The sequence below is a fragment of the Chinchilla lanigera genome, unplaced genomic scaffold (assembly GCF_000276665.1).
Source record: "Chinchilla lanigera isolate Chin_1 unplaced genomic scaffold, ChiLan1.0 scaffold00054, whole genome shotgun sequence".
In the NCBI taxonomy this organism is placed as follows: Eukaryota; Metazoa; Chordata; class Mammalia; order Rodentia; family Chinchillidae; genus Chinchilla; species Chinchilla lanigera.
In genome coordinates this window covers 14,799,285-14,825,875 of record NW_004955455.1, presented here as the reverse complement: position 1 = coordinate 14,825,875, position 26,591 = coordinate 14,799,285, and the positions used below count along the sequence as shown (strand labels likewise).

General features: G+C 35.2%; 1 protein-coding gene across 1 annotated transcript in view; it reads right to left on the bottom strand.

Annotated features, from left to right (window-relative positions):
- Positions 1 to 26,591, bottom strand: part of Med13l (mediator complex subunit 13-like) — a gene marked incomplete at its 5' end in the record, with an annotated part of 280,811 nt that overhangs the window by 134,351 nt on the left and 119,869 nt on the right. Inside the window, 1 exon segment of the mRNA XM_005396553.2 lies at positions 1,861 to 1,945. Within this exon segment, the coding sequence (XP_005396610.1) occupies positions 1,861 to 1,945 (85 nt within the window).

Here is a 26,591-nt window from a genome sequence, read left to right as displayed (position 1 = left end):
ATTTTAAGAAGAAAAATGGAAAAAACACACCCACGAATTCATTAATATTTTCTGAAAGGAATAAACTATTATATAAAAAAGTAAGCTACAATATTAAAATATATACAGCTCCATATATTTTTAAAACTTTATATAAAAAGAACTGTGTGTAAGGTGCATTACTGAACTGATATAAAAGCTTTATTCTGGCCTATTCTTTATTCAGGATTACGGGAATAGTAAATTTTACATTTTCCTAAAGGGAATTTGTGTGTACTACTGTTTTATTTTATAGTGGGAGAGATATTTACCAAATATTAAGAATATTTAAGAGTATTCAACACTAAAAGGAAATCAATGCTTCTATAAGTATGTGACAACTTACTAACAGATGGCCTCTAGGTCTATTCCAAATCACAGGTTAAAAATCACAGGCTGGGTTAAAAACTAAAGTTCAGAATAAAAATACAGAGAAATATGGTCAGAAGGGTCTGAACGACCCAAATGATGAGAACTTATTAACTACAGTTCATGTATCCTAAGCAATATCATAGTGATAGCACCCAGCCAACAGCTTGAATAGAAATCTTATTAATATCACAATGCCATTTCAGTTTTGATTACCTAAATGTATTATTCGAAGGTTCAGGAAAAGAAGTAAAAAACTTTCTCATAGAAGTTCTCACCTAACCTGTTCTTCCTCATACAGTTTTCCCCTCAAACTACCGCGGACAGCCTGGAAAGTACTGCTATGTCACAGAGAAGTTATTCAAACAACATCATGAAGGGACTTTCTCTGACTCAATCTGGAAGAACTTAAACATTAAAATAAATAATGCTTGTAATGAATTGTAAAGTCACTGAATAAAACAGAAATACACAAATCCAAATTTATATAATGGGGGAAGGAGAGAATGGGGAAATTAATATTTCTAGTACTAAAAACAAAACAGTGGCTTTTACAAACTAATAGATAAAATTTTGATTAGGAAGAAGACAATTGTACAGTTTCATTGTATCTGGCTATAAACTACTCACAAAAAAAAAGACAGAAGTGACAATGATCAAAAATTTAAAAAAAACAAAGCTGTGAAGAGACCTAACAGACCATCATCACCCCTTAAGTGATTAAAGCGGTAACATGGGTAACATCGTTACTACAGTACTGAAGTGTGCCTCCCGCCAAGGGACACTGAGCACCTTATCTCAAACTGAGGAGCCAAAACATGACCTGATATCACCACAAATGGCAACACCAAGAAAGAAAAGTAAAACAACAACAAGAAGAATTCCGGATGTACAGAGAAATGAAAAATAAACAATGTGTTATTATGGGTTGGGCCTTAAGGAGTGAAGCTATAAAGGAACATAAGCGGGACAATGGACCACATCTAAATTAAACTACAGATTAGATAATGTCATTTTAACATCAAATTTCCCAATTTTCTTAATTGTAAGAGAAGATTATCCTGGCCCTTAGGAAATATAATACTCAAGAATAAAAAGAGAGGGGCTGGGGATTTAGCTCGGTGGCACAGTGCCTGCCTGGCAAGCACGAGGTCATGAGTTCGATTCCCGGTACCAGGAAAAAAAAAAAAAAAACAAGAATAAAAAGAAAACAATGATCCTGGGTCTGCAAACGGTTCTGAGAATAAAATTTAAAAATAAATTTTTAAAAAGAAACAGAACAGAGGCATAGAGGAAGCTCTATGTATTATCCCCAAAACCTCTAAGTTTGAAATTATATCGACATAAAAGGAAACAAGAGATTTTCAAAATTTAATTTTTATGCTAGCAGTAAAATCACTGTACATAAAAACAGCATCTAGCAACATGCTTGGGTGTTGCAAAACCACTGTCAGACTCGCTGCTCCTGCTTACCTTTCTAACAGATTGTGGATCGCTTTGAAAAGCAGAGTCCTGCATTCATAGGAAAGGCCATTTTCCCAGAGTCCTTCTTCCACAACTGAAAAAAAAAGAAAAGAGACAAAAAAAGAGCCAGTAAAAAGGACATCCAAATAAAAGTAAAGAAACTTTTAAAACATTTTTCTAAAGTGAAGTTAATGACTTAATTTAAATGACTTCATCTCACACCAAACCATAGAAAGTTAAAGACGTTATTAAATACACTGATACAAAAGAATATAACATGCTCAAGTCTTTGAAATATGAACTGTGATACAATGCCCCACCCATAAAGTGTCTTTACAACCTGCTTCTTCAAAATCTAAAATCATTTTAAAATTCTCAACTTAATTTTTCTACCTAACAGTCTTAGAAAGACTAATTTTATTAAAGTCTTTTCAAACATAACCAGAATGTCACAAATTATTGGAGAATCCAAAATACTAGTAACACCCCATGCACTGCTAAAATTTACTTCATAAATATATACAAAATGCCCCCACAACAGCTAATTAGTGTAACTCAAGGCAACCAAAACTTGAAAAGATTAGAAAACATCTGCAAAGAAAATGTCTTCTCCTTTTATCTTGAGAAAAAAACTCACTGGAGAAAACTGTGATAGAGAATCATATAATGTACATGTAAAATCCATAATGTACTTTTAATGATTTTACCATACCAACAAACAAACCAAAATACACACCCACATACTCCAATCAGATACCACTTAAAAGTTTTTACACATTTTATCTGTAAGACTTTTTGAAATTACAAAACTGGATACATATCTTTTTCTTAGAATACTGTTTTTATTTATTCTGCTGTTTATGGAGCTAATATGATGTGTCAAAATTTCCCAAATCAACATGTATGAAAAATTTTTGTTATTTACAGCTAGAGAAACTGAAATAAAATACAGCAAACACACAAACATTTCTGCCAACAACAAAAAATATCTCTCAAGACAAAATAGAAGTTTACTACAATCCTCTTCATAAGGTATCATAAATCTCTTTCCTCACATATTCCTCTTCAGAGTAGAGCTTCTCCTAGATAGGAATGACAGCTAACACCACAATACAAAGAACACCCCATATTCCTCTTTCCTAATGTGTGTAACCCTGAAACACCATCAACTTGAAGATTAACAATTACCTTATAAATCACTGAAGAGGGGAAGGTGATTACTAAATTACAAGATTTTTGTCACTGAAGACTTTTATAAGAACTCCTTTAGACTAACTGAGATGTGTTTATCACATCACTATTGTACATATATAACAGATAATATAAGCAAAAGAAATCAATAGAAAATTACCCCTAAAACTAGATCAACATTCTAAATCCAATTCTACTGAATCACTCTTCAACTCAGTCAACTGATGTGTTTTTTTTTTTTTTTTTTTTTGTTTTTTTTCTGGTACCGGGAACCGAACTCACGACCTTGCGCTTGCCAGGCAGGCGCTTTTGCCACTGAGCTAAATCCCCAGCCCCAACTGATGTGTTTTTAATACCAATAATATTTTGTGCAATGAAGAATGCTGGTAACAGTATTTATGAAGAAAACAAGTCCTACCCTTCCAAGATTTCTTCCAAGTCTGGGATATGAATTCAGCACACTTTTGAAAAGTGTTTAGCTGGGCATTCTGAACACCTGTAATACCAGCACTCAAAAGGCTGAGGTAGGAGGATCGCAGTGAGTTAGAAGCCAGCCTCTGCTATATAGTGAGTTCAAGGCCAACCTGAACTACAGAGCTAGACCCTGTCTTCAAAAACAAAAAAAACTTTCATGATTATAATCTTCAAATATACTTAAAAGTAGCTGAACAAGTTCCAACATGTAGCTAACCAAAATTAACATTTTTTTCAACTTTACTTTGTTTTCTTTTCCTTGTTTGCCTTTTCCTTATATATACTTGTGAACAGCTTAACAATGGGTATTTTCTGAGAAATGTATCATTAGGAAGATTTTCGTCATTGAGCAAGTATCACAGAATGTGCTTCACCAACACAGGTGTCACAAGTCAATACCAGCTACTTGATGTGGCTCTTGGTGCAGTCAAGAGACACGGTAAACACAGGATGGGGAGGCTGCTGTCAGCATAACGTGGCACAATATTTTACAATAAACTTTTCTTAAAAATTGTACACCATAGTGAGTTACTCAAACAGCACCAGGAAGGGACTTCCCCTGACTCAATCTAGAATGAGTACATTCTAAAATAACAATAAAAATAGTCAAGGTCGGCATGCGTAAGTCAAAAGTCCAAAATTAGAAACTTTTGATGCTCAAAAAATGCCATTTTTTTAATTTCATATTTTTGAGTGTTTGGATTTCCAGATTATGGACAGTGAATCAACAGTCTATGCAAACATTCCACAATCTGAGAAACTGTCAAATCTGAAACACTTCTGATCTTTAGCACTTCAGAAAAGGGATACTCACCCTGTAAATATATAAAGCCGTAATATAGGGATTTATTACCATGAGTAAGTAGTATGTACCATACATAATGGTATATACTATCTACATTATTATGTCCTCAACATAACTGTACATACTGTCTACATGTCTATGCACCTGGCAAAAGTGTGTGTGTTTGCACCAGAATCACTATACAAGGCACTGCATTACATTATGATGCCTATGTCATCATTAAGCAACAGGAAGTTCTCAGCTTAAGTATAATCTTATGAGACTATCACATATGTGTTGACCAAAATATCATTACACAGCACATGACTATGCTTTTAACAAATTCCAATCCTATTTAATTTGCTATGCAGCAAATCAGAATCTAAACAAGGTCTACCAATTGTGTTTTAGGCCTTCTTTTAATCTGAAACAGTCCATCATCTTTTTTTAAGCATGCATTGACTTACTGAAGAAACCGGGTTAGTTATCTTACAGTATACCTCATATTTACATCTAATTATCCCCCTCATGATACCATTTTGCAAGTTTTAATGTTGGCACTACCCTGACTTTATCAGAAGATATGTTCTTAAAAAGTTCTTAGATAACAACCAGAACTCTCTATTTCATCTGCAAACGTCCCTTAGTACTTTCACTGAAACACGGGTGTGAGAGCTGCCCGGTAAGCACAATGGATCACTGAACAAGTACAAGCATACAGAGCCCAACTTTATCTCAAATGCTGCCCGGCCAACACAATTTAAGATAACACTACGATTTTATCCCGATTTCAACAATTTAAAAATATGTCCTAGAATGGATTTTTCTCAAAAAAAAAAAAAAAAAAGTGAATATCAACAACCCACAACTAACATAATAGTAAAAGCCCAAAAGTAAGGAGGTCTGCTCTCATCACTACTTTTCCACATTATAGTTGAAGTTTCTTTCATACAATAAAGAAAAAAGAAAAACATGACCAGGCATCTGAATTGGAATGGAAGAAATAAAACTGCCTGTACTTCAAATGACACAACTGTTACATTAGAAAATCCTAAAAATTATAGTAGAGCTGAAAGTGTTTAGCTAAATCACAAAATACAAGGTCAAAATATACAAAACAGTCATAGTTGTATACCTCAGAATGTACTATATACATTTTTCTCTATGGCGGAATGTATAGTATTCTATACCACATGGTTAGAAACTCCAATTTTTTAAAAGAGCCATTTACTGAACAACAGAAAACCATGCAATTCTTGAGTATAAATCTTACATGTGTTAAAATCTGTATGGTAGAAACTATAATGGTGATGAAAGGGATTAAAAATACATGAGAATAAAACATATCAAAAAATAAAACGAATCATGGACTAGAAAAATAAATATTGCTAAGATGTGAACTGCTCCCAAAACAATCTATAAGGTCGACTCAAGTCCAATTAAAATCCTTGCAGGAAACAGAACACGTGAGTCTACATATTTATATGAAAAGGAAAAAGAACCAGAAAAACCAGCACAGAATAGTAAAAGAAAACTACAGTTGGAGGACTTACACCAGCTGATTTCCAGATTTACTAGGAAGCTAAGCTAGACAAGACAGTTTGGTACGACAGAAAAGATAGGCATGAAGATCAATAAAACATATCAGCAAGTCCAGAAACACACTGACAAAATACATGGTTTTTTAGTTCATTTTCAATAAAGGTGCCAAAGCAAATCAATGAAGAAAGAAAAATCTTTTCAACATGTGGTGCTGGAATCTCCCCCAACCCCCAGGGCTGGGAGGTGTGCACCATACCTTCAAGCCATATAGTAAAATTAAAACAGATTTCATGCAAAAACTAAAACTTCTAGAAAGACACAAAGGAAAATATTTTTATGAGCTTAGATTAGGCAAAGATTTCTTAGGTATGACACCATAAGCATGATCGAGAAGAGAAAAAATGATAAACAGGGCTTCATGAAAATGAAATTTTTTGACTCCTTGGAAAAGTTATGTTAAATACAGAAAAGGCCCATAGATGGGGGGCTAAAATTTGCAAATCACATACCTGACAAAAGGTTTACATTCACAACATACTACTTAAAAAAAAAAACTCAAAATTTAACTCTAAGAAAAAGATTGATTTTAAAAGATTTGACTGGATGCTTCCCCAAAGAAGACATATGAGTGGCAGATAACTACATGAAAATATCTTTGGTCATTAAAGAAATGAAAATTTGAATCATAATGAGATATCAACCATTCCAATGGCTTAAGAGAAAAAATGGCATTACTAAGTGCTGGTCAGCACACAGACTTATAGAGTAAATGAAAGTGCCACACACTGCTGTCACAGCAGCTGCTTCAGAAAAGTTGACTTTGGCAACAGGACATGAAGTTAAAACATTTACTTGTGATACAGCCCAACAATGTTCCTCTGTGACATCGTGATATATAGTTTTGAATTTTGTCTCATTTCCTGACACAAACTTCCTAAATCCTTTGGAAACTTCGGTGTGGTAAGACTGTATTTTTACACTACTGTCAAGGAGATACAGGGGAGATGGGGATTCCCTCTCAGCATGAGGGCTGGTTGCCAGGCGAGACCAACAATGTGTGTAGAGGGTTGAAACTTTTAGTACCACTCCCTCCATACTCACCACTAGGGAGAAGAGAAGGGCTGAAAAAAATCCAAGGACAATGTATGTTTCAAGGAATCTCCAAAATTTCAAATTACATTAAATCTACCATGGGATGTTTGGAATCTCATAACAGAGACTTGTCATCATCAACGGGACAACAGTTCTTGAGTGTTATGCCTCAAGCACCAAGCAAGAAACTAAAAATGCTCTCACAACACTAATAAAGACATGTGAAAACCACTGCAAAGAACAAACTACTTAGAATACTTTACAAAAACAGATACTAGGCAAACTAAGTTGTATTTTTTAAACAATAATTTTTAAAAACAGTCAAGACTGGTTGCCTATTCAGAAACCAATCTTTAGTATTTCATTCCATGTACCTAGATTTAAACCAAACACTATACATATACGGGGGAAGTGAGAAGATTACTCACAATACCACTATACAACGAAGTAAAGGATCTCTGGCAGTTGCTGTAGCCACTCAGTGTCCAAGTAACTCATTATTACCAGGAAGTACCTACTTGCCTATGATTACCCCTAAAAGAAGCTAAAAACACTGATGCTCTTTTTCCCATTCTCTCCTAGAGTGTGAACAAGGACATAAATCCTAAACTTCACACCTTTGACTCAGGATTCAGGAACACAAAAAATAATATATGGATAGATTTTTCTGACAGTCCTAGAAACACAAGGTACAAAAGACAAGATTTTCCTGCTGAAGCAGCATAGACATTGTAGTGAACCATTATTTTCTTACCAAAACAATTCTATGGTGCAGGTCCTAAAAGTAGAAAATAGTTCTAGGAAATCCCAACTATTTTTTAATCAACTCTTTTTCTTATTTTGCAACTAACAACTCTGATCCATACAAAAAGTTTATCCTAATTTCCATTTTATAAATGAAAAAACTCCTGTTTAAAACTTAAAACTTGTCCGAGGTCACATAACTAATAATTCCAAGAATTTAGAATCAAATTTACCTATAGTCAGCCTAAAAGGATCAAAACATATTTTATATCTGCTTTTATAAGTAACATATTAATTATTCCATTAGTTAAACCCCTTGTGAGGAAGAAATTAGTTTTCAGCGCTGCAGTGGTTAAACCTTTCAGATATTTATAAATGTGTGAGTTGACCTGACATTATGTGCACATACCTCTAGATTTAGTTAAAATTATCTTCAATCTGCAATCCTGCTACTACTTCCACACTAAGAAGATTAGTATCACAAATGGGATTCAAACCCAAATTTTCTGAGGCTAACATCTTTTCATTTTACTGTGCCAACTTCCCCATAGGTTAATGCTAAGTAAACCCAACCATTTACCCAGCTTATCCTTAGCACCACCAGGTGGAAAGGCAATCTGAAACACTGACATTAAATTTCCCTTTGGTTCAAAAATTTGTACCTTACATCAGTGTTTTGTAAATAGTTAAAAGTAACATTCTTAAAAGCTAAACACAAGTGAAAATGCTTTGACCATCTATTTGCAGAAGTCTATAATACAGTCAGACAAAACCACTACACTTAAGCTTTCTTAACTAATTTATCTGAGATATTCACAGACCCAGTAAAATTTCAGGCAACACTTCATTTGCTTGAGATTGAGGTTCTCTGGGAGTACTGCAGGAGATGGAAACTGAAAGGAGCAAAAACTTGGTCTCGTTTTTACTTACATAAATGAGATTAGATACACTTAACTGTCTCTTTTAGACTAAGGACAAAAGCAACTGTCAAAAAATTTACAAGAAAGCCTGCAGACACTGGGCTCTATTTCTAAGAAACCTACAGTCTTGTGACAAAAAGCTGATACAGCAAGCAAAACAAAACACTTATGAGCTCCCCCAGACTATATTGTTTCCTAAAGACTAAAAGACAGATTTTTTTTTTTTTACCCCTAAAGCAGTGGAGATACTGGGGATTAAACCCAAAGGTGCTCTACCTGTGAAGCACAACTCCAACCCTTTTTATTTTTTATTGTTTCTGATGCTGGGGATTGAACCCAGGGCCTCACACAGGCTAGGGAAGCACTCTACCACTGAGATACATCCCCAGATCTATGTTTTATTTTCAGACAGGGTATTGATAAATTGCACAGACTGGCTTTCAACTGGCAGTCCTCTTGTCTCAGCCTCTCAAGGAGACATGATTTATGGGCTCTGGCCATGTACCAGGCAAAAGCCTATCTTTCACATTTTCAACATAAATTTTTATTAATTCTGCAAGAATATAAAGTGATAAGAAGATTACCTGTATGAACAACTATAACTCTACTTATAAATAATGGAAGTGTGTTTCCAAAATTGTTTTGGTGTCAGAAGAAAAGGAACCATGAAACCATATACATATATACCACACCTCTCCATAAGTTAGTGCAGCAGGAGTCAATCAAAACAATGAATTCTACATTAAAACATACTCCTATTGTTATTTTATCTATTATAGCCAGATTAAGAACAAACTATAAAACTACGCACTACCACAGCTGCCTATATACAAGGAAAACTGTTTTGGCACTTAAGCTACCTCATTTAAATTGTAAAAGTTATAATCAAAATTTGAATTACAGTTACTGAACCTTTTTAAATACAGTAATCCCAATAATCAAATATTTAAACTGTGAAAGTACCACATAAATGTTTTCTAGGAGACAACGGTTTTTTTTTAAATTTTAAAAATAAAAGGAAGAAAACATTAACAGACAACCTTTTACAAAAGAGCAAAAGAACAATACAAACAATACAGAGTTACAAACAAAGTGGTAGGAAATTAACAATATTGCTGTATTACACATTGGTATCTTCCAAGTCGTTTCTCATGAAAACAAATAGAGACATGCAGTATTGATCAAGGACTCATTAACTGTTTCTTTCAGCAAAGAAATAGAAGACAGTAGATCAACTATGTTAACTATCCTGTATATACATACCTACAAAATTTCTCCTTTCCCTTCTCTTTTCCCACATCCCAGTTGGCCTTTACCCTTGAGCGTTTTCCTTTCATTTCACAATGTCTATCATACCTCCAAGTTTTTATTAACTCTTACAGGTTTTACACTAGTGAGACAATGAGGTACTTGCACATGCAGGTCTGATTTATTTCACTTATGAGTATGGTCTCTAGTTGTGACCATTTACCTATAAAAGCCTCGAGTTTATCTTTCTTTATAGCTGATTAATATTCCATTATATAAAAGTGCCACAATTTTCTTATCCAATCCTTGGTGGATGGACATTTGGGTTGCTTCCACAATTTAGCAATTACAAATTGTGCTGCTATGAACACAGATGCACATATATTGCTCTGATATGATGTTTTTAGATCTTCTGGGAAAATACCCAGAAGGGGAATAGCTGGGTTGAATGTGACCCTCTAGTCCTAGTTTGCTGAGGAATCTCCCGACTGATTTCCACAGTGGTTTCACCAGTCTGCATTCCCACCAGCAGTGGAGAAGAGTTCCTACTTCTCCGCAGCCTCGCCAGCATTTGTTATTGGTTGATTTCTTAATGCTAGCCATTCTTACTGGGGTAAGGTGGAATCTCAATGTTGTTTTAATTTGCATTTCTCGAATGACTAATGATGTTGAACATTTTCTCATGTATTTATTTGCCATTTGTATTTCATTGTCTGAGAAGTGTGTATTCATCTCAGCTGCCCATTTTTAGATTGGGAAGACAATGTTTTTTAATAACAATTTTTAAAAGCAGTAATTACTATTTAGTGCTCAAATAATTTTTCAAAATCCTCACAAATTATAATATAACTTCCTTCAACTTTGCAAAGTGTAGCCCCTTGAAGAATTAATAAGCTTCTTTAAAAGAAAAACCATATAAAAAGGTTCAGGAGGTGGGTGTCTATATGGCAAAATATCAAAGCAGACACACATTTCAGTGATTTTGTGTTTCTCAGCAGAGAGCTTGGAAAGATAGTGCTCCCAATTCCACAAGCAAAACCAACATATGTTACTTGAAGAAGTAAAAATGAAGGGAGGGAGAAAAGAACAAGATAGGAGCATACAGGGGGTGAAACGATGAAGAAATTCAAGCTTATGATTTTAGAATCAGGTCACCCTGCCTTACACAGTTTAAAAGTAGAATTACTTTCAAAGAATACCTATTTCCTCTGAGCTATGATACGTATCTCCTTTTAATGTATCACACTGCAGCAACAGCTGAAATGAGTGTCTAGACATCAAAAACACTTCTCATTCCCACCTACTGCTTTTTACCTCAGGCATCAAAACTAATGAAACCTATTATCCAGAACATTGAATTCAGCAACCACTTTGGCCACTGCAAATATGTGAGGGGGAGGGGTACTTTCAGGGATGGCACTCCTTGTCCATTCACTAAAATTAATGAAAATAGAATGTGGCTACCAAATCTAGAAATACAAATAGATTAAAGTAAAGCACATGAAACATGGAGATTCTTTCCCAGTTAAATTTCCGTGACAAATAGCTAAAGATAATACCACCCTTAGACTAATTTATTATATGCTCACTGCCTTTGTTTTCCACCTCTTTCTGCAATACATAAAGCTGAAATTTAAAGGAATGAACTTTTATTATACCTGTGTGCTCAAACCTACAATAAGCAAAAATTATAATGTGAAGACATTACCTAATTTAAGTTAATAACTGTATCAAATAAAATGATAATTTGATTTCTTAAAAGTTGGCCCTCCAAAATAATTGAGTAACAAAGTAGTATGATAACAAGTATCTAATTTCTGAGTATTTTTCTTAGAAATTAACCTGCAAAAAACTGATTAACAAAGTAGCATAATACTGCATTATAAAATACAGCACTACAGCCATAAAAATCCAATTGCATACAATACCATTGATTGATCACAGTTATGCTACCATTAATTGCCTTGTACAATCTGTATCTGAAGTCTTTAATAACTACATGAACTTATTATTTATTATCAAATTCATCCCACTGGAGTTCTGATTTCTTGAATTACTCAGGGATGCAGAGTATTTGGTATTACTTAAAAATCTGTTAGAAATGAATTTTAACTGTCCCAATGTCGATTCATCAATCAAATAAGAATCAGGAAAAATAATTAGGGATAGGAGACATATATTAAAATATTTCATTTGTCTGAACCTATTTCAATTCTGAATGATCACAAATACTGATAATACTGAGCAGACAGAAGCATAGTTGTGTTTCAAAAATTAAGCAGTACAACATCTTAAGGAACCTCTAACAGCACAGTTCCTCTGCCAGTTGCAGGATAACCAGAATTTCAATGATGGCTTCTACACAGCATTCTAACAGTTGAGACATGACCCAAGTTAGCATTTCAATGGATAATAGCACTCCATGTAAAGCTAGTAAATTTTAAACTGAAGCTCACAAAACTAAATTTTTAAATAAATTGCACAAGATCTTCAAGAGACAAATGATACAGAAAACAGGCTTCAATGTTACTGTAATAGCTGTACACTGAAAAAAAAATCTTGTATAATGGCTGTTGACTTCTAGAAACCAATTTTGCCTCAATTTATTACTTTCAAAGATTCTAAAACAATTATTACTGCTTTATCTCTTAAAACTATTAATATTTTAATAGCCTCTAAAATGTACAAACAAATAATCCAGAAAAATATTCACCAAAATTGGCAGTTCTTTTTGGTTGCTGGAATAATGACTATTTTCTTCTTTACGTCTTTGTGCATATTTTCCAGACTTTCTTCCATGAGCATGCAATAATTTTTATAAGCACATGTTGTTTAAATAATTTTTAAATAGGTCTATGAATATTTATTAAACATCTATATATTTTTCAAAAAAAGCCACATGGCCAGAAATTACAAAGAAACGAAACATTACGACAGAAATCATCACAAGATAAAATTAGAGAAGGAAAGCCATACATGTGACTCAGAGCAGTTACATTCAAATCCATCTATGCTACAAATAAACATTTTATAAACTTCCTTCAGAAGAATAATTTTAATCAAGATTACTCAACTATTGATTTCAACATTGCCACAATTGAACAGTAAAAATTAAAACTATTCTCTTCTGCTCTTCATGCACAATTTGATTTGAAAGGAACGTATGTGCATGAGCACACGTGCACACGCACATACACACACACACACCCCGGGCTTGCTACTAAAATTCTGACAGGGCAAGTCCCCAAATTGCCTTTTACACTAAAGCTCAAACAGTTGTCTGTCACTGCTATTACAGTGAGTAATCCTTGCAGCTGTAACTGTTTGAAATGCAGCTGTCTCCTCGGCATTCTCTCCCCACCCCCACTCACCCTGCACTTCTGTTCTTGCTACAATAATCTTAAAGAGCATTTTACAGGAGGCTTAGCCCTGGCTGAGGGCACTCTACAGCGTGACCAAGAGAACATGGAAACACGATTCATTAGACACGCCTGGAGTGATAACAATGGTGCTGCTTCTTGCTGCCTTTCATTTCGTACATCAGCCTGAGACTAATGCATTCTCGTTACACAACAAGCACATTTACAGACAGGAAAAAACTGTAATCACCTTTGATTAAGAGACAGCATATTTTTCCTATATAAGCCGCCAGCCATACTGACATAGTAATTATTTTTTAACTGACAGGTTAAAATAGCAAATGTAACAAAAATAACACGTGGTGGGGGAGAAAAAGAGAGGGGAGAGAGAGAAAAGAGGAGAGAGAGAGAGTAGGGGAAAGAGAGGGAGAGGGAGACGGGGAGGGAGGAGACAGAGAGAACAAGAGAATGGGAACGAATGAACTACAGTACTATGAAGCCCAGGTACACAAAGGGTTTTTAACTATGATCCCTTCATCTACTTAAGACCTCAGGTGCTCCAGCTTGTATTTTGGCTGGACAGTGTGTGGCAAATTGATGAGACCCTTACGAAGCAAACATACTCAATATATTCAACTCTTTAGAGGTAAAAATTGCACATTATTTTGTCACTTTAACTGTGATTAATATTGACCTACCTTCTCACCACCTCTTTCACCACAAAACTACAAAATTCAACAGAAGTATCAATCCTTTTTCTATTACTTTTACTACAAAATAATTTGTTCTCTGCTTTTTCTGTTATCTAGTTTTACTACAAAATAATTTGTTTTATACAACACAGTACATGACAGAAAACCTAGTTTCTGATTTAACAGTTTAAGATAGGTACTTTTGATAAAAACAGGAATGTAAAATAATTATACATCAGTTTATCACTAAGCCCAACACCTATCAATCACTGTACCTGGTGAAGGTTTCAAGTGTAAATATCAAAGCCATAAATTAAGCTAGAAAAAGGCATAAACCTCATTATAATACAACATGCAAAGTCCATCTTGTTACGGGATTTTAAAAACTGAAGTCCCTCTCCACATCCTCACACAATTGCAGCCTTTTGTGAGCTCATTTCTGTAGTTTGTACAGTTTGGTAGTTGACAAGAAACAAATGTCTGTCAGGAGCTAAAAAATTATAGTCAAACCCAACTACCAGAAGGTATATATTGAAGGGTAGCAAATTCTGTACAATTAAGCAATTGTTAAGTGCTCTCTTTTTTCAACTTTTTAATAATACTACTAAGTTGTACTACAAAAAAAAATTCCACATGTAGAAATTTGTTAAAACAGTAAAGAAACAAACAAGAAAATAGAAAATGTTAGGTTCATGAAACTTTACCACCTTAAATAGCTTTTTAAAATAGAGCTGGCACATGTACCAGTAATAAACTGTGTATATATATAAAGGAGGGGAGCCCTCTAACATGAGTGAGGATCTGGTTCAATCTGCAGCACAGGGCAAAAACACAAATAAAAAGGTTATGTAGAAAAAGCAAATTTTTATTAAAAAAAAAATATTTGAGCAAGTTTAAGCTGATAGATTTTAGACCCATGATAACACACCAGCCTAGAAACTAAAATATCTGCAGCTTATGCTGATATATCTATACATGGACCACTAAACTCTAACATGCACCTAAAGAGCACTGTGTGTGGGTTGAAGAGAAATCTAATGTGCATCCCACTATATTAAAAATACACAACTTTAAATTCTTTTGTCATCTGGAATCAAACAACAGACTTATTAGAGAAGATAATATCTACACAATTTTTACCTATAAGTACACATCTCTTATTTTGGTCTTTGTATTGAATTAAATCATGCCTCCCCAACCCCCAAGTTAACCACCGCCGTACCTTTCTTCTGTTTGAGGAAAAAAAAATTAATCTCATCATTATCAAACAGGACCCCACACCAAATAAATATTTTTTAATTATTTAGTTTAGGCTGGTGTGGTGGTATATGACTGTAATCCCAGTGTTCTGGGAAGAGGCAGGAGGCTCACAGTTCAAACCTAGCTGAAATGACAGTAAAATGCTGTCTCAAAATTCTTTAAAAAGAGGGGACTGCGGAAGTAGCTCAGTGTGAAGGCCCTGGGTTCATTCCCCAATACCACCGACAAAAAAGTTTTCCATAGGAATTTCCAGTAGTTAGAATCTTGACAGAACAAAACTATTATTTTTCACTTTTAAAAGCCACAGTATATAACTCTCGCTTGAATTAGTCTGTTTTCTACTGCTATAGCATAATATCTGAGGGTGAGAACTTTATAAAGGAAAAGAAATTTATTTAAACACACAATTTTAGAGGCAGAAAACCCAAACAGCATGGTCCCACATCTGGCAAAGTGCCCTGACCTCGTCATACCCCATGGATGGCACCGTGGAGTGCTTGGCAGGAAAGGCGATAGATACCATGAGACAGAAAGTCAGATGGAGTAGACAGGGCAGTCTTACTCTTTCACAACAATGCTTACGAGAACTAACCAGGGTCCCACAAAACTACTTTAATCTCTTTTTTTCTAAAGGCAAAGCCACAAAAGACCTATGGAACTTCCAGGAGGATCCACCTCTAAGGCTACCTCTTAACATGAGCACACTAAGGACCAAGCTTCCAACACACGAAAACTTAAAAGGATGCACTCAAACCACAGCACCCAAGCATTCAAAATGCATTTATGGTCCTTCAATGCAAATACCACCTATTAGAAAGAAATAAAAAGTCTCTCAAGACTGTAAACTGACTATAAGTTCTCTTTATCCTAGACTTAGAATAAGTAGTTTCCAACTCAGCCAGGCATGGTAGCGCATGCCTATAATCCCAGCACTCAGGAGGCTGAGGCAGGAGGGTTACTGTGAGTTTAAGGCCAGCTTGAGCCACATAAGCAAGTTCAAGGCCAGCCAGCACTACATAGGGAGACCCAGCCTCAAAAACACAAAAAAGCAAAACAACAAAAATAAGAAGTTTCCAACTCATAAGCAAAAAAAAATTATAAATGACCTAAATACTCCAACACTGCCAACATTTTTACTTCACACGGGGTGTTTTGAAATGACAGTATTCTTTCACATTGACACAATTCAATATGAAAATGCCAATACTTTAGGAAAATCAGTTATTTACACAGTGGCCTGAAAAGTTCAATCTTACATTCTAAAACTGGCTACAATGTATTTTGATTGGAGGGTTAGGTGACCCAGTAATTTTAGACAGTACAGAGTCTAGGTAGGGCAAAACTGATGAGTTGCAGTAACATGGGACAGTGGTTTTTCCCTTGAGGTCCTTAGCATGCCAGCATCCAGTGGAAGAGCCCTGGCCAGACTTTCTGGGCCTTTTACCTCCACATCTCAACTGGTATGGCTGCAGTTCTACCCAGTTACAATTTTATCCATTATACATTACTATAAGTTCCACAGAGAGTTCATTTGAAAAGTTCAATACAGTACATGCCTATAATCCCAGCACTCTGAGACGATAAGGCAGTAGGACTGCAAATTTGAACCCAGCCTCACCCTCTAGGGACTGTGTGAAACCCTATGTCAAAAATTAAAAAATAAAAGTAGAGGCTGGGGATGTAGCTAAGTGCAAGAACCCGAGTATTCAAAAACAAAGTAAAAGAGAGATGGGAGGAGGGGAGAGAGGGAGGGATAGGCAGACACAAGATTTTTATAAAGACGACAGATTTCCAAACCACTAGAAAAGGCAAAGAAGTAAACAGCACCAAAAAATGAAAAAGTCCGGCCCACCAACATTGCTAAACAGTACACTGACTCTACTGTTTCTTTCTTCGTAATTCTCTCTACTTCGAGATCCTTTCCAGTTCACAAATTATGTGACTGTAATAAGATGCCCTAAAATGCAAGAAAGCTTTCCAAGACAGAGTCTGAGAATTTGAAATGTTTACAGAGTTAAGTCCTAACCCATCTACTACTCATCACAAAACTCAGAACACAAACCAACATTAAAGTTAAGCATTTCAATTTAAATTAGTATAGACAGCTAAACTAGGTAAAAATATAATCAGTCAGACAGGGCTAGGCCCTTGAGGGAGTCAATACAAAGGATGAAAACACATTACAAAGGTGGCCAGAGGCACCTCTGTTGGAGGCCAGGCCTCAGCATAAAGACAAAACGGCCAGCCCCACAAGCCTCCCTGAGAAATAAACAGTAAATTAACATCAGTCACCCTGGTGAGTGACTAAGACCCTTTGATTCATCTCTTCCTAAAAGGTCCTAGTTCTTTCCATGTGCACTTGCTACATGATCTGCTTCCCCACTGGGTCAATATTACCTAAGTGGCTAAACTTGTAATCTTACTGATGGACCATAGTTTTGACCCACACTGCATTCACCTCATGATTTTTCTCTATAAAACCTCCTCTGTAAAGTGGGATCCATGGCAACCCATTTTTCGGGGCCCCTTTTGTGTCTCAAGAACTCTCTCTCTCTCTCGATAAATATTTCCTACTTTTAACCTCTACTGTTCCTTAGAACTCATTCTTTGGTTTGGCGCAACACAAACTTGGCATATCTGACATATAGCAGGTTGGGAGTTACATGTATTCCCCCTATATCAAAATCAGTTTTGATGGACAAACCTTAGAACTGATCTATCATTTAATATTTTTCATGGGAAAAAAAAAGGGTACACTCCAAATAATCAATTTCTAAATTACCTTTTGTAACATACAATATTCTTTGGTCATACTAATTCTTCCATGGTTTAAAAGCCAGCTACATTACAAAGTATAACAGTCAAAAAGTATTTCAGAAGCAGGAAAGGAGAGTGTACTGATGATGACAATTGGGAAGCTTCTGGTTTGTCTAATATTTCTTGGAGGAGTCATTAGGTACTTGGTATTTAATAATTCATTTATTTTTTATACAATTTTCTGTTGTAACTCGCAATTTTTAAACTTTGTGCTCCAAAAACAAAAAACACATATAAAATAATAAAACTTTAAATGTTATCACCCCCCTCAGAATAACTTAGTAATTTGGATAGTAATGAAAAAAGCCTAAAGAAGAAATACAGTAAACACGAAACAGACGGGGCTTGGTCAGACGACATATTAACACTGTAAAGGACAGATACTGTTGTTCAGGTTTTTTTAATTCAGCTTCATCAAGAAGGAAGCTCTTTCAACTGTTACCCTCCCTGCTTTCACTCCAGGCTCCACAAGTCCTTTCTCGATGAGTCAAAGTGATCTCTGCAAAACTTAGATCTCACCATGGCACACGTCCCAAGCTCCTCACCATGCTTCCACGGTCCCAGGGCTCACTTCCATCTGCTTTTTCAACAGCACGAGCCTTCTGCTTCTCCCACATATTGAGCTCTGGGACTCTGCTTTCCCTTTTTCTGTGTCTGGCTGACTAGTGCTCTGCTGCGCCTCCTCCAAAAGACTCTCCCCACTTGGCCCCATAGTCTAAATAGCGCTTTCCCAGAAACTCATTTTCTTATCAATTGCTTTGCGGCACACAACTATAAGAAAGTATTCATTTATTTGTCTATTACCTGTCTTCTCGTCTACACAAAGAATTTCAGCACTATATCTACAGGGGCAAGGTTACTCCTTGTGTACACAGAACCTTCCACAAAGAAAAACAGTGGGACTAAGAAAAAAACATTCAAAGTGGAGCAAAACGTAACCTACTACCAAAACACAATTCTATGTGTCTGTGTATGCCTTGCTTATGCTAATTACATGCTCTGCCGCCAAGTTACACCACCAACCCTATTACTCAATTTTTGAAACACAAAATTATATATAACATGGCAGCATAGTACATCTCTAAGGATTTTATACTATGCAAAAGAGAAGACACACTTCTATAAAAGGCTTAGCTTTTTTTCTACTCATGATTTAAAGGAAGTTGTACGTTCTCAGAACTGTGATTGTATACTATTAGTGGAAAAATCAACTGGGGTCATCAATAAAGAAAGCACGGTTATGCATGCCCATAAGCTCAAGCTACTCAACAGGCTGAGGCAGGAGGATCACAAGTTAAAGGCTAGTCTGGGTAACTTAGTAAGACCCCATTATAAAATAAAAATTGAGGGGCTTGGGATTTAGCTCAGCGGCACGGCGCCTGCCTGGCAAGCACAAGGTCAGAAGTTCGATTCCTAGTACCAAAAAAAATTTAAAAATTTTTAAAAATAAAAATTGTAACGCTGTGGGGATGCATCTCTAACAGAGCTACTTGCCCCACATGCATGAGTCCCTGGGTTCAAACCCTAGTACAAGAAAGAGAAGAGAAGAGAAAGAAAAGGTTTCTGTAGAAGCGTGTATCGAAGAGGTGATGAAAGTCAGATTTTACTTAAACCCTAAATAATTAGCAAGGTTAGAATGACTAAAAATATTACTGAGGAAAATAAATCAAGAAAATGGGTCAAATAATAATACAATGACAGTAACTAAAATAATTTAAAACAAATACCATTATGAATTGATGTACTAATGTGTTAAGATCGACTTTAAATTATAAAACTTCTATCCCAATAAAACTTAAGGAGTAGAATTAACCCCTCCTCTTTCCTATACAGTTAATTCTATTTATCAACTCTATAGACTAACCCCTTAATCGCTATAACACTGTCCTATCATTTTCTCTGTATTTGGAATAATGAAATAAAGTTGCACAATTATGGAGAGACCTTACATTATGTATTACATCTGCATTGTATACTAATATAACTACATGTACATAAGAACAGAATATATATGTTGTTTCATTTTGTTAGGTAAAATGAACTTAAAGTCATTATGTACTTATCATGAGACAATCCATAAAAGCACAAGAAGCTTTTATTTTCTCTTAGTAAAAAGAAACAATGCAAAAAATGTGTAGGAAAATAATAAAGAATCACTTCTATGGAAGTTTTATCGACTTTATGTGACTTTTTTTCCTAAAAAATCAGCTTCAAAACAATTTTTCTCAAATATATTACCCCTGGCTTGTTCATATAAACCGAATTTTTATAATTCTAAGCAATTTTAAAAACTGAATTTTTGGTTTTTAATGAAGTATAACTAAGGCACATGTGAATCAATATGTCTCAATTTAACAGACAATATTTAATGGATTTATTTATTTGAGGACAACTCAAATATACTCTCAATATATTACTAAAATCTCCATTTTTCAGCACAGCTGCTTAAAAATGAAGGTGAAAAGAGAAAAAGCAAATGCAATGGTTCTTTTAAATGGACCAGACAACTATTCACTATCCATATTTATTTTATATCTTTCATCTGGAAAAAAGTGAGTCCCTTTCTAAGTTTCAATTAGTTGTGCACTGTTTAACTTTTTTCTCTAACCACTTTACCCTTGTGAAGGTGAAGTTGTCAAAAACATAATCTACAGACAGTAATTCAGAAGTGGATTTTTGCCTACCCAAACCAAACAGTATACCTTGCTAAAGGAGAACCTCTGTTATAAAGTAAGACTATCCATAAGATAGGAAGGATCAGCTCATAACCTTTTACCTCCAGGGTAGTCACCAAAAATTCAGAGCACCACTGAAGACAGCATCAATGCTTTTGTCTAAAAGATCTTGGATCTTAGATCTTAGCTGATCCTTCCCATCATCTCTCTTAATATCTAGGACTCTCCAGGCAAGAAACAGTTTTCTTAAACTCACAAAAAAACAGTCTAAACACAAACTCCTTGAAAGTGGTAACACTTGTATAAATTAAAGAAAAATATTGTTGGCCACAATGTAATAATGGAAAAATGTTTTATACTTGCTTTACTTTAGTTCAGATTAAGAACAATGATTTTAAAAATAAAACTCTCCAGACTATGCAGTTTCAATTTTTCCACTGTTCATTTTCTACAACAATCTAAGTATTGGAGAAATTGTTGGTACCCAAAATCTCATTTTCAGAAAAATGTACCTTTGATAACCTGCCTAGTTTTTCTGAAAATATTAATGAAAAGGTAATGATATCATAACCTGAAAGGCTATTTTAGAAATGAGCAAGTCAAGCTTGTCAAAAGGCCAGAAAGGACTTTCTGGAAAGAATGATAAGCATCTTGGAATCTCACTACTTCTCTCACACACTGAGCTCCAATCTGCAGCCTTTTCTGTCTGAGCCAATGCACTTGATTGGTGTGATAACAGATGGATCATTGTATCTGCCAACTTCCTGTGATGTACTATACGGGGACTGATAATTCAGTGACTACAGAAGTCCTACAACAGACAATACAAGCAATACTGGCATTCAGTAAACAGCTACATGCTGTCCTTTGACAGTCTGGAGGTGCTGAATATATGTGGATTAGTGTACAATATAAACTTTGTGCAAGTATCTAAGTCACTTTTTAAAAAACATATTACTCAAATGTCTTCTTAGTTTCATGACCAGTTTTATTTAAAAAAGAAAAAGCACATGAACATTTTTAAAAGTATCTATTATGGGCTCAGTTTTCAGGTTTCATAATCTCAGCAAGTATGTTCAGCAGTGTCCCTGGACTCTACCCATTAAATGGCAATAGGACCCTATACCCAGTTATAACAACTGAAAAATGTCTCAAACATTGCCAAATACAACCTGAAAGACATAACCCACAGGAGTAGTTTTTCTATTCTAATGTTTATTTGAGCAGAAAGAGGAATTGTTAGGAAGGGGAAGTACTTATGGAAATTACACACGAAATAATCAAACACTACCCATACAGCATATACCAGTAAGGACGTATTACTTTAAAAATAAACTATCTGAAAAATGGAGTAGACAAAATGTTCCAGGACAGAGAACTGGAAAGGCAATTTCCATTAACTAATAAGTAGGAAATAAATTTAAGCAAAACAGAAGAAAAACTTCATAGTTCTGCCACAACACTGTTTACAACTGATACTATTATAAATCTTCATCAAATAAACAGTATTAAAAAATAAACTGCGTTACGCTGGGTACTAATTTACAGAATTTTCAACTTTAACAGATGCTTAGAAATGAAACGATGGAGGGAGAGGACATAAAAAGAATTAAGATGTGTTATGTACACATACAACTCTCCATGATGAATGTAATCATTATGTACTAAAAACTTGTACTACTAAAACTAAAAGTTAAAAAAATGAAACTCTCTACATTTTAGGTTGTAGTTTATGCATTCATTCAAAATCCCATGGGAAACACATTTCAGAAAGATTATTACCAAATTAAATATAGCCATGTTATTTTATTGGCACATCTCTGAAACCTGCTACATTTACTCATATTATTGGAGAGTGGATTAGTTTTTCAATTTTGCAGGAACTCTAATGTAATGTTATTCTCAAAGTCTACAGCACAAAATCTCTAAAAATATTGTTTTAGGAGACCTCATGATATTAGCATTTGGAGTAAATGTCCTATAATCAAACTAAGTATGCACATGAAAACATGGTCTCCTCATTTCTTTCATCCTGCTTTGTTTGCAATTTCACTATTTGCTAATCCTGAGGTACAAGGTGAAAAGAAGGTTAAAAAAAAAAAAAAAAGGCAGATTAACTGGAAGAAATGAACACAACATGACTTGCCGCTGCACAGTTGCAATTCTTTTTTAGGAAAAATTAAAACTCAAGTATGTATGGTTTAGGCTGACGAAACAGACATAGAGAGGAGGCTCCTTGGTAATTTGATAAAAGGAACGTAAGTGAAGGAGCACTATGCCCCCTCACAGAAGCCACTAGCAGTACAGGGGAGAAAAAAAATCAATTTCTGAGTTTCTACAGTTTGTCCTCTCCTTCCTAGATTTCTGCCTCTTTCTTAGTACATGAGCAACCTTTACTTTACTTCCAAGGTGCAACCACAAAACACAGCACCTTACCCTGTCAGTCAACACTGCCTAGAAGACCAGTATTTGGCTCTCTTCTCCTCTTGCCCATAGAACTTAATCTAAATGGTTTTTTAAAAATTTTTTTAACAATCTGGAAACTGCTTGTGCATGGAGAAGAGCTGGACCCAGCATGACTGTAGACCAAGCCAGTACAATCCCTACCCTGCTCAAAAACTACCACACACACACCCTGGAACTATGGTAACCAGCTTCTGGATACCCAAGCAGATAAGCCTCACTGAAGTACAGTTCACTCAGTTTGCCATGGTGTATTTTCCAAGTTGGCTATAACAACATTTCTCATCCTGTATGCCTAACATCCAAGGAATGTACTGTCTCAGAGTAAATTCAATACTTCAATTCACAAAAAAACTGAAACAACTATAGTACTTCACACTAGCTGGGCAGTAACATAATCTGGATTATAAATCATTATAGAGAAACAGTATACTGACAGTGGAATAGCTGAATTTTAAAGGCACATGATTTCACTACTAAGCACACTGTACATAAGATTCAATGAAATGAAATACTTTATAATTTACAATAACAATGTGAGAGCATTTTATGAAAATACTATGATACAATAGAGAGGGTATAGAATACTAGCTCTGACACACAAAGTGGCTATGCGGCTTTTAATTCATGTATGTGTCCTTTCAGCAAGATTTTACTCAGTGCCATAATGTATCGGATTTTATTCTGTAGACTAATACTGCAGCAAACAAAATAGGTTTTTCACAAAACTTCCAGTTTAAACAAGCAGATTAAACAATTTTATTGTACAAAAATATTCCAACTCAGGTTAAATGCTATGAAGACAAAACATAAGAGGTCAATGGGAGTAGGATTAGGATGCTACTTTAATAAGTTGGGACAGCAGTTTTAAAACAAGACCCCAAATTCTGACACATTTCCTAGAGGTAGAAAAGGCCTCAGAGGTAGGCCCTGTATCTGTTTCTCTTAAAAGCAAAAGGACTTAAGATTGCTTCCACTAAGGAGTAAGACGCAAGTGACATTACGCAAGCCCTAAGACTGGGTTACAAAGGCCACGTAGCTTCCTCCTTGTTCTCTAGGACAGTGGCTCTGGAAGTCCCGATATAGTAAGTCTGACTATGCTGAGCCCCACTATGTTGAAAGAATGATCAGCATACAGAGAAGCTAAGCCATCTAGAGAAGCTACTTGTAGAACTCCAATCAACAATCCTAGCTAATCCTATCCTTCACATGAGTCAGGCAGTAAAGAAGCCTCCAGTTTATTTCAGCACCCAGCCATTCAACTGTCCTAGTTTTCCCAGATGAGGCCTTGACATCATGGTGCAAAGCCAGACCATATCCACTATCTCCTTTCCACATTGATGACTAAAGAACCTGTAAACATAATAAAATGGTTGTGGTTTTACACCCCTAAGTTTGGGGTGGTTTGTTACATGGTAATGGACAGCGGGGGTTAAGGGAAGATTACTCTACAGAGGTAGCATGAACTGTGAGGCCCAATCCTGTCAATGAGCTCGAGTCTTAAGATTTGAGGAAAAGGTTCCCCCAAAAAGGCAGAATACCAAGCACAGGCTGCTGAAGCAGGAAGGAGCATGGTAGCATGAGTTAAATCAGACAACAGGAACTGGGATGCACAGATCTGTAATCGTTGATAACTTCTTTAGAAATTATTTTCAGTTTTTCAAGAACCCACTGTCATGTTTTACATAGGCTAATTTTTCAAAAATCTCTTTGGCTACTATGTGCTTCTTGATTTTAGACAAGGAAACCAAACTAAATTTGCTACGATTCCTTTAGATCTACCATGCAAATAATCGGTACTTCTCCAACTGGGGCTCTAGGAAATCCTTAAGCCCTCCACAACACATTTATTTTTCATTTCCATAAAATTCGGTAACGTTTTAAAATTCGTATTTGAGTTCATCAGAATGACCTCTTCATAACTGAACACCACCACACAACTTCAGTTTCTATGTTTACAAGTGTGGTTCCCAGTCCAGGGCTAATAAGAAAAGAACACAGACTTAGTGTGTTTGTTGTATGTGTGTGGGTGTGAGAGAGACAGAGATGTGTTCGCACCAAATGAGGCCACATGAGCTACAGTATGCTGTGCCAAGGAAAGTTTTATAGGAGTTGAAACAGGAGGAAATGATAGAAGAATTGAGTCATCACACCTTCCACCGTAAAACAGGCAGGCCAGAATTAAATAATTTGTTTGTAGGCAGACAGTGAAATTTACATTTCAAGTAAACATCAGGTGGCATATTACATTTTTAATCTGTATGTTTACCAGTTAAATATTTAACCTATAAAACAATTTGTTTCATAATTATTTAATAGAAACATGTCATGTATGCTAAATCAGTGGTATTTAAATCTCTAAAGTTATCATATACTAGTAACAGTGAATATAAATTGATGGCCTCCACAGCATCATGTAACATATTATGTGCACATTCTCATGAACATTCGATTTTCCTGAATACTCTTATGATCAGATGATCCACTGAGAAAAGGAATTGAGACATACCATGTGCATGTCCCAACTCCCTGCAATAAATGTAAATATTATGCACTACATGTTGTTTTGTCTTTTTTTAATTTTTTGTTCTTTTCAATTTAAAATAAAAAATAAAAACAAAAAACCATGTACTAGTGAAGAAAATTATCTGAAAAAAGGATCCATGACCCATGCCACTTATTTTAAATTAGAAGACGACAAGTAAGGTGACTCCTCAGCAAAAATAATCAACATTATCTTGAAAGAATCGTCTGTTCTAAAGACTAGTCTTTTCCTTCTACGTCTGTCTTTACATGGCTAAACCCTTTCCATTTTGTAGAATCTAATTCAAGCACATTTCCCTAAATGGACATTTTGATCTATTCAACTGAGTTCAAACTCCTTTGATATTCTCTAAACTCTCGGAGACTGTGTACACCATTCTCACACATGCTGCCTGGCATGGTTAACTATTTTATGCATATATCTTGTCACTAAGATAAATGATGATTAGATGATAATGCCAGTGGTGGTGGTAGTGTGATAAAGATGAAGACAATAGCATCAGTCATCATTTACTAAGTGGTAATTTATGTTCCAACCACAAAATTCATTCTCCAGAATACCATTACAAGGTAAATATAATCTTCACTTTACAAACAAGGAAACTGATGCAATAGGAATTGTGCATTTTTGTCAAGCCAACAAATTAAATGAATGAGCTAGAATTGGAAAACTTTGGTCTCTTTGGGACACTAGTATTAATCAAAGAATGAACCTCTGGAAACTCTTAGGAACTCCAGGATGTATGAAAGTTAGGTAAAAATTCTCAAGAACTCCAAGTTACATTAAAACTCCAGGGAGCTTGAGAATCTATTAAAAATCTTCCCAAGTATATTTTTACATGCAGTGAAGATTAAGGAACAGGCTGTATCAAGTGCTATTTTGCCTCCATTTAGAATGTTATTTCTAAAAAAAAAAAAAAAAAAAAAAAAAAAAA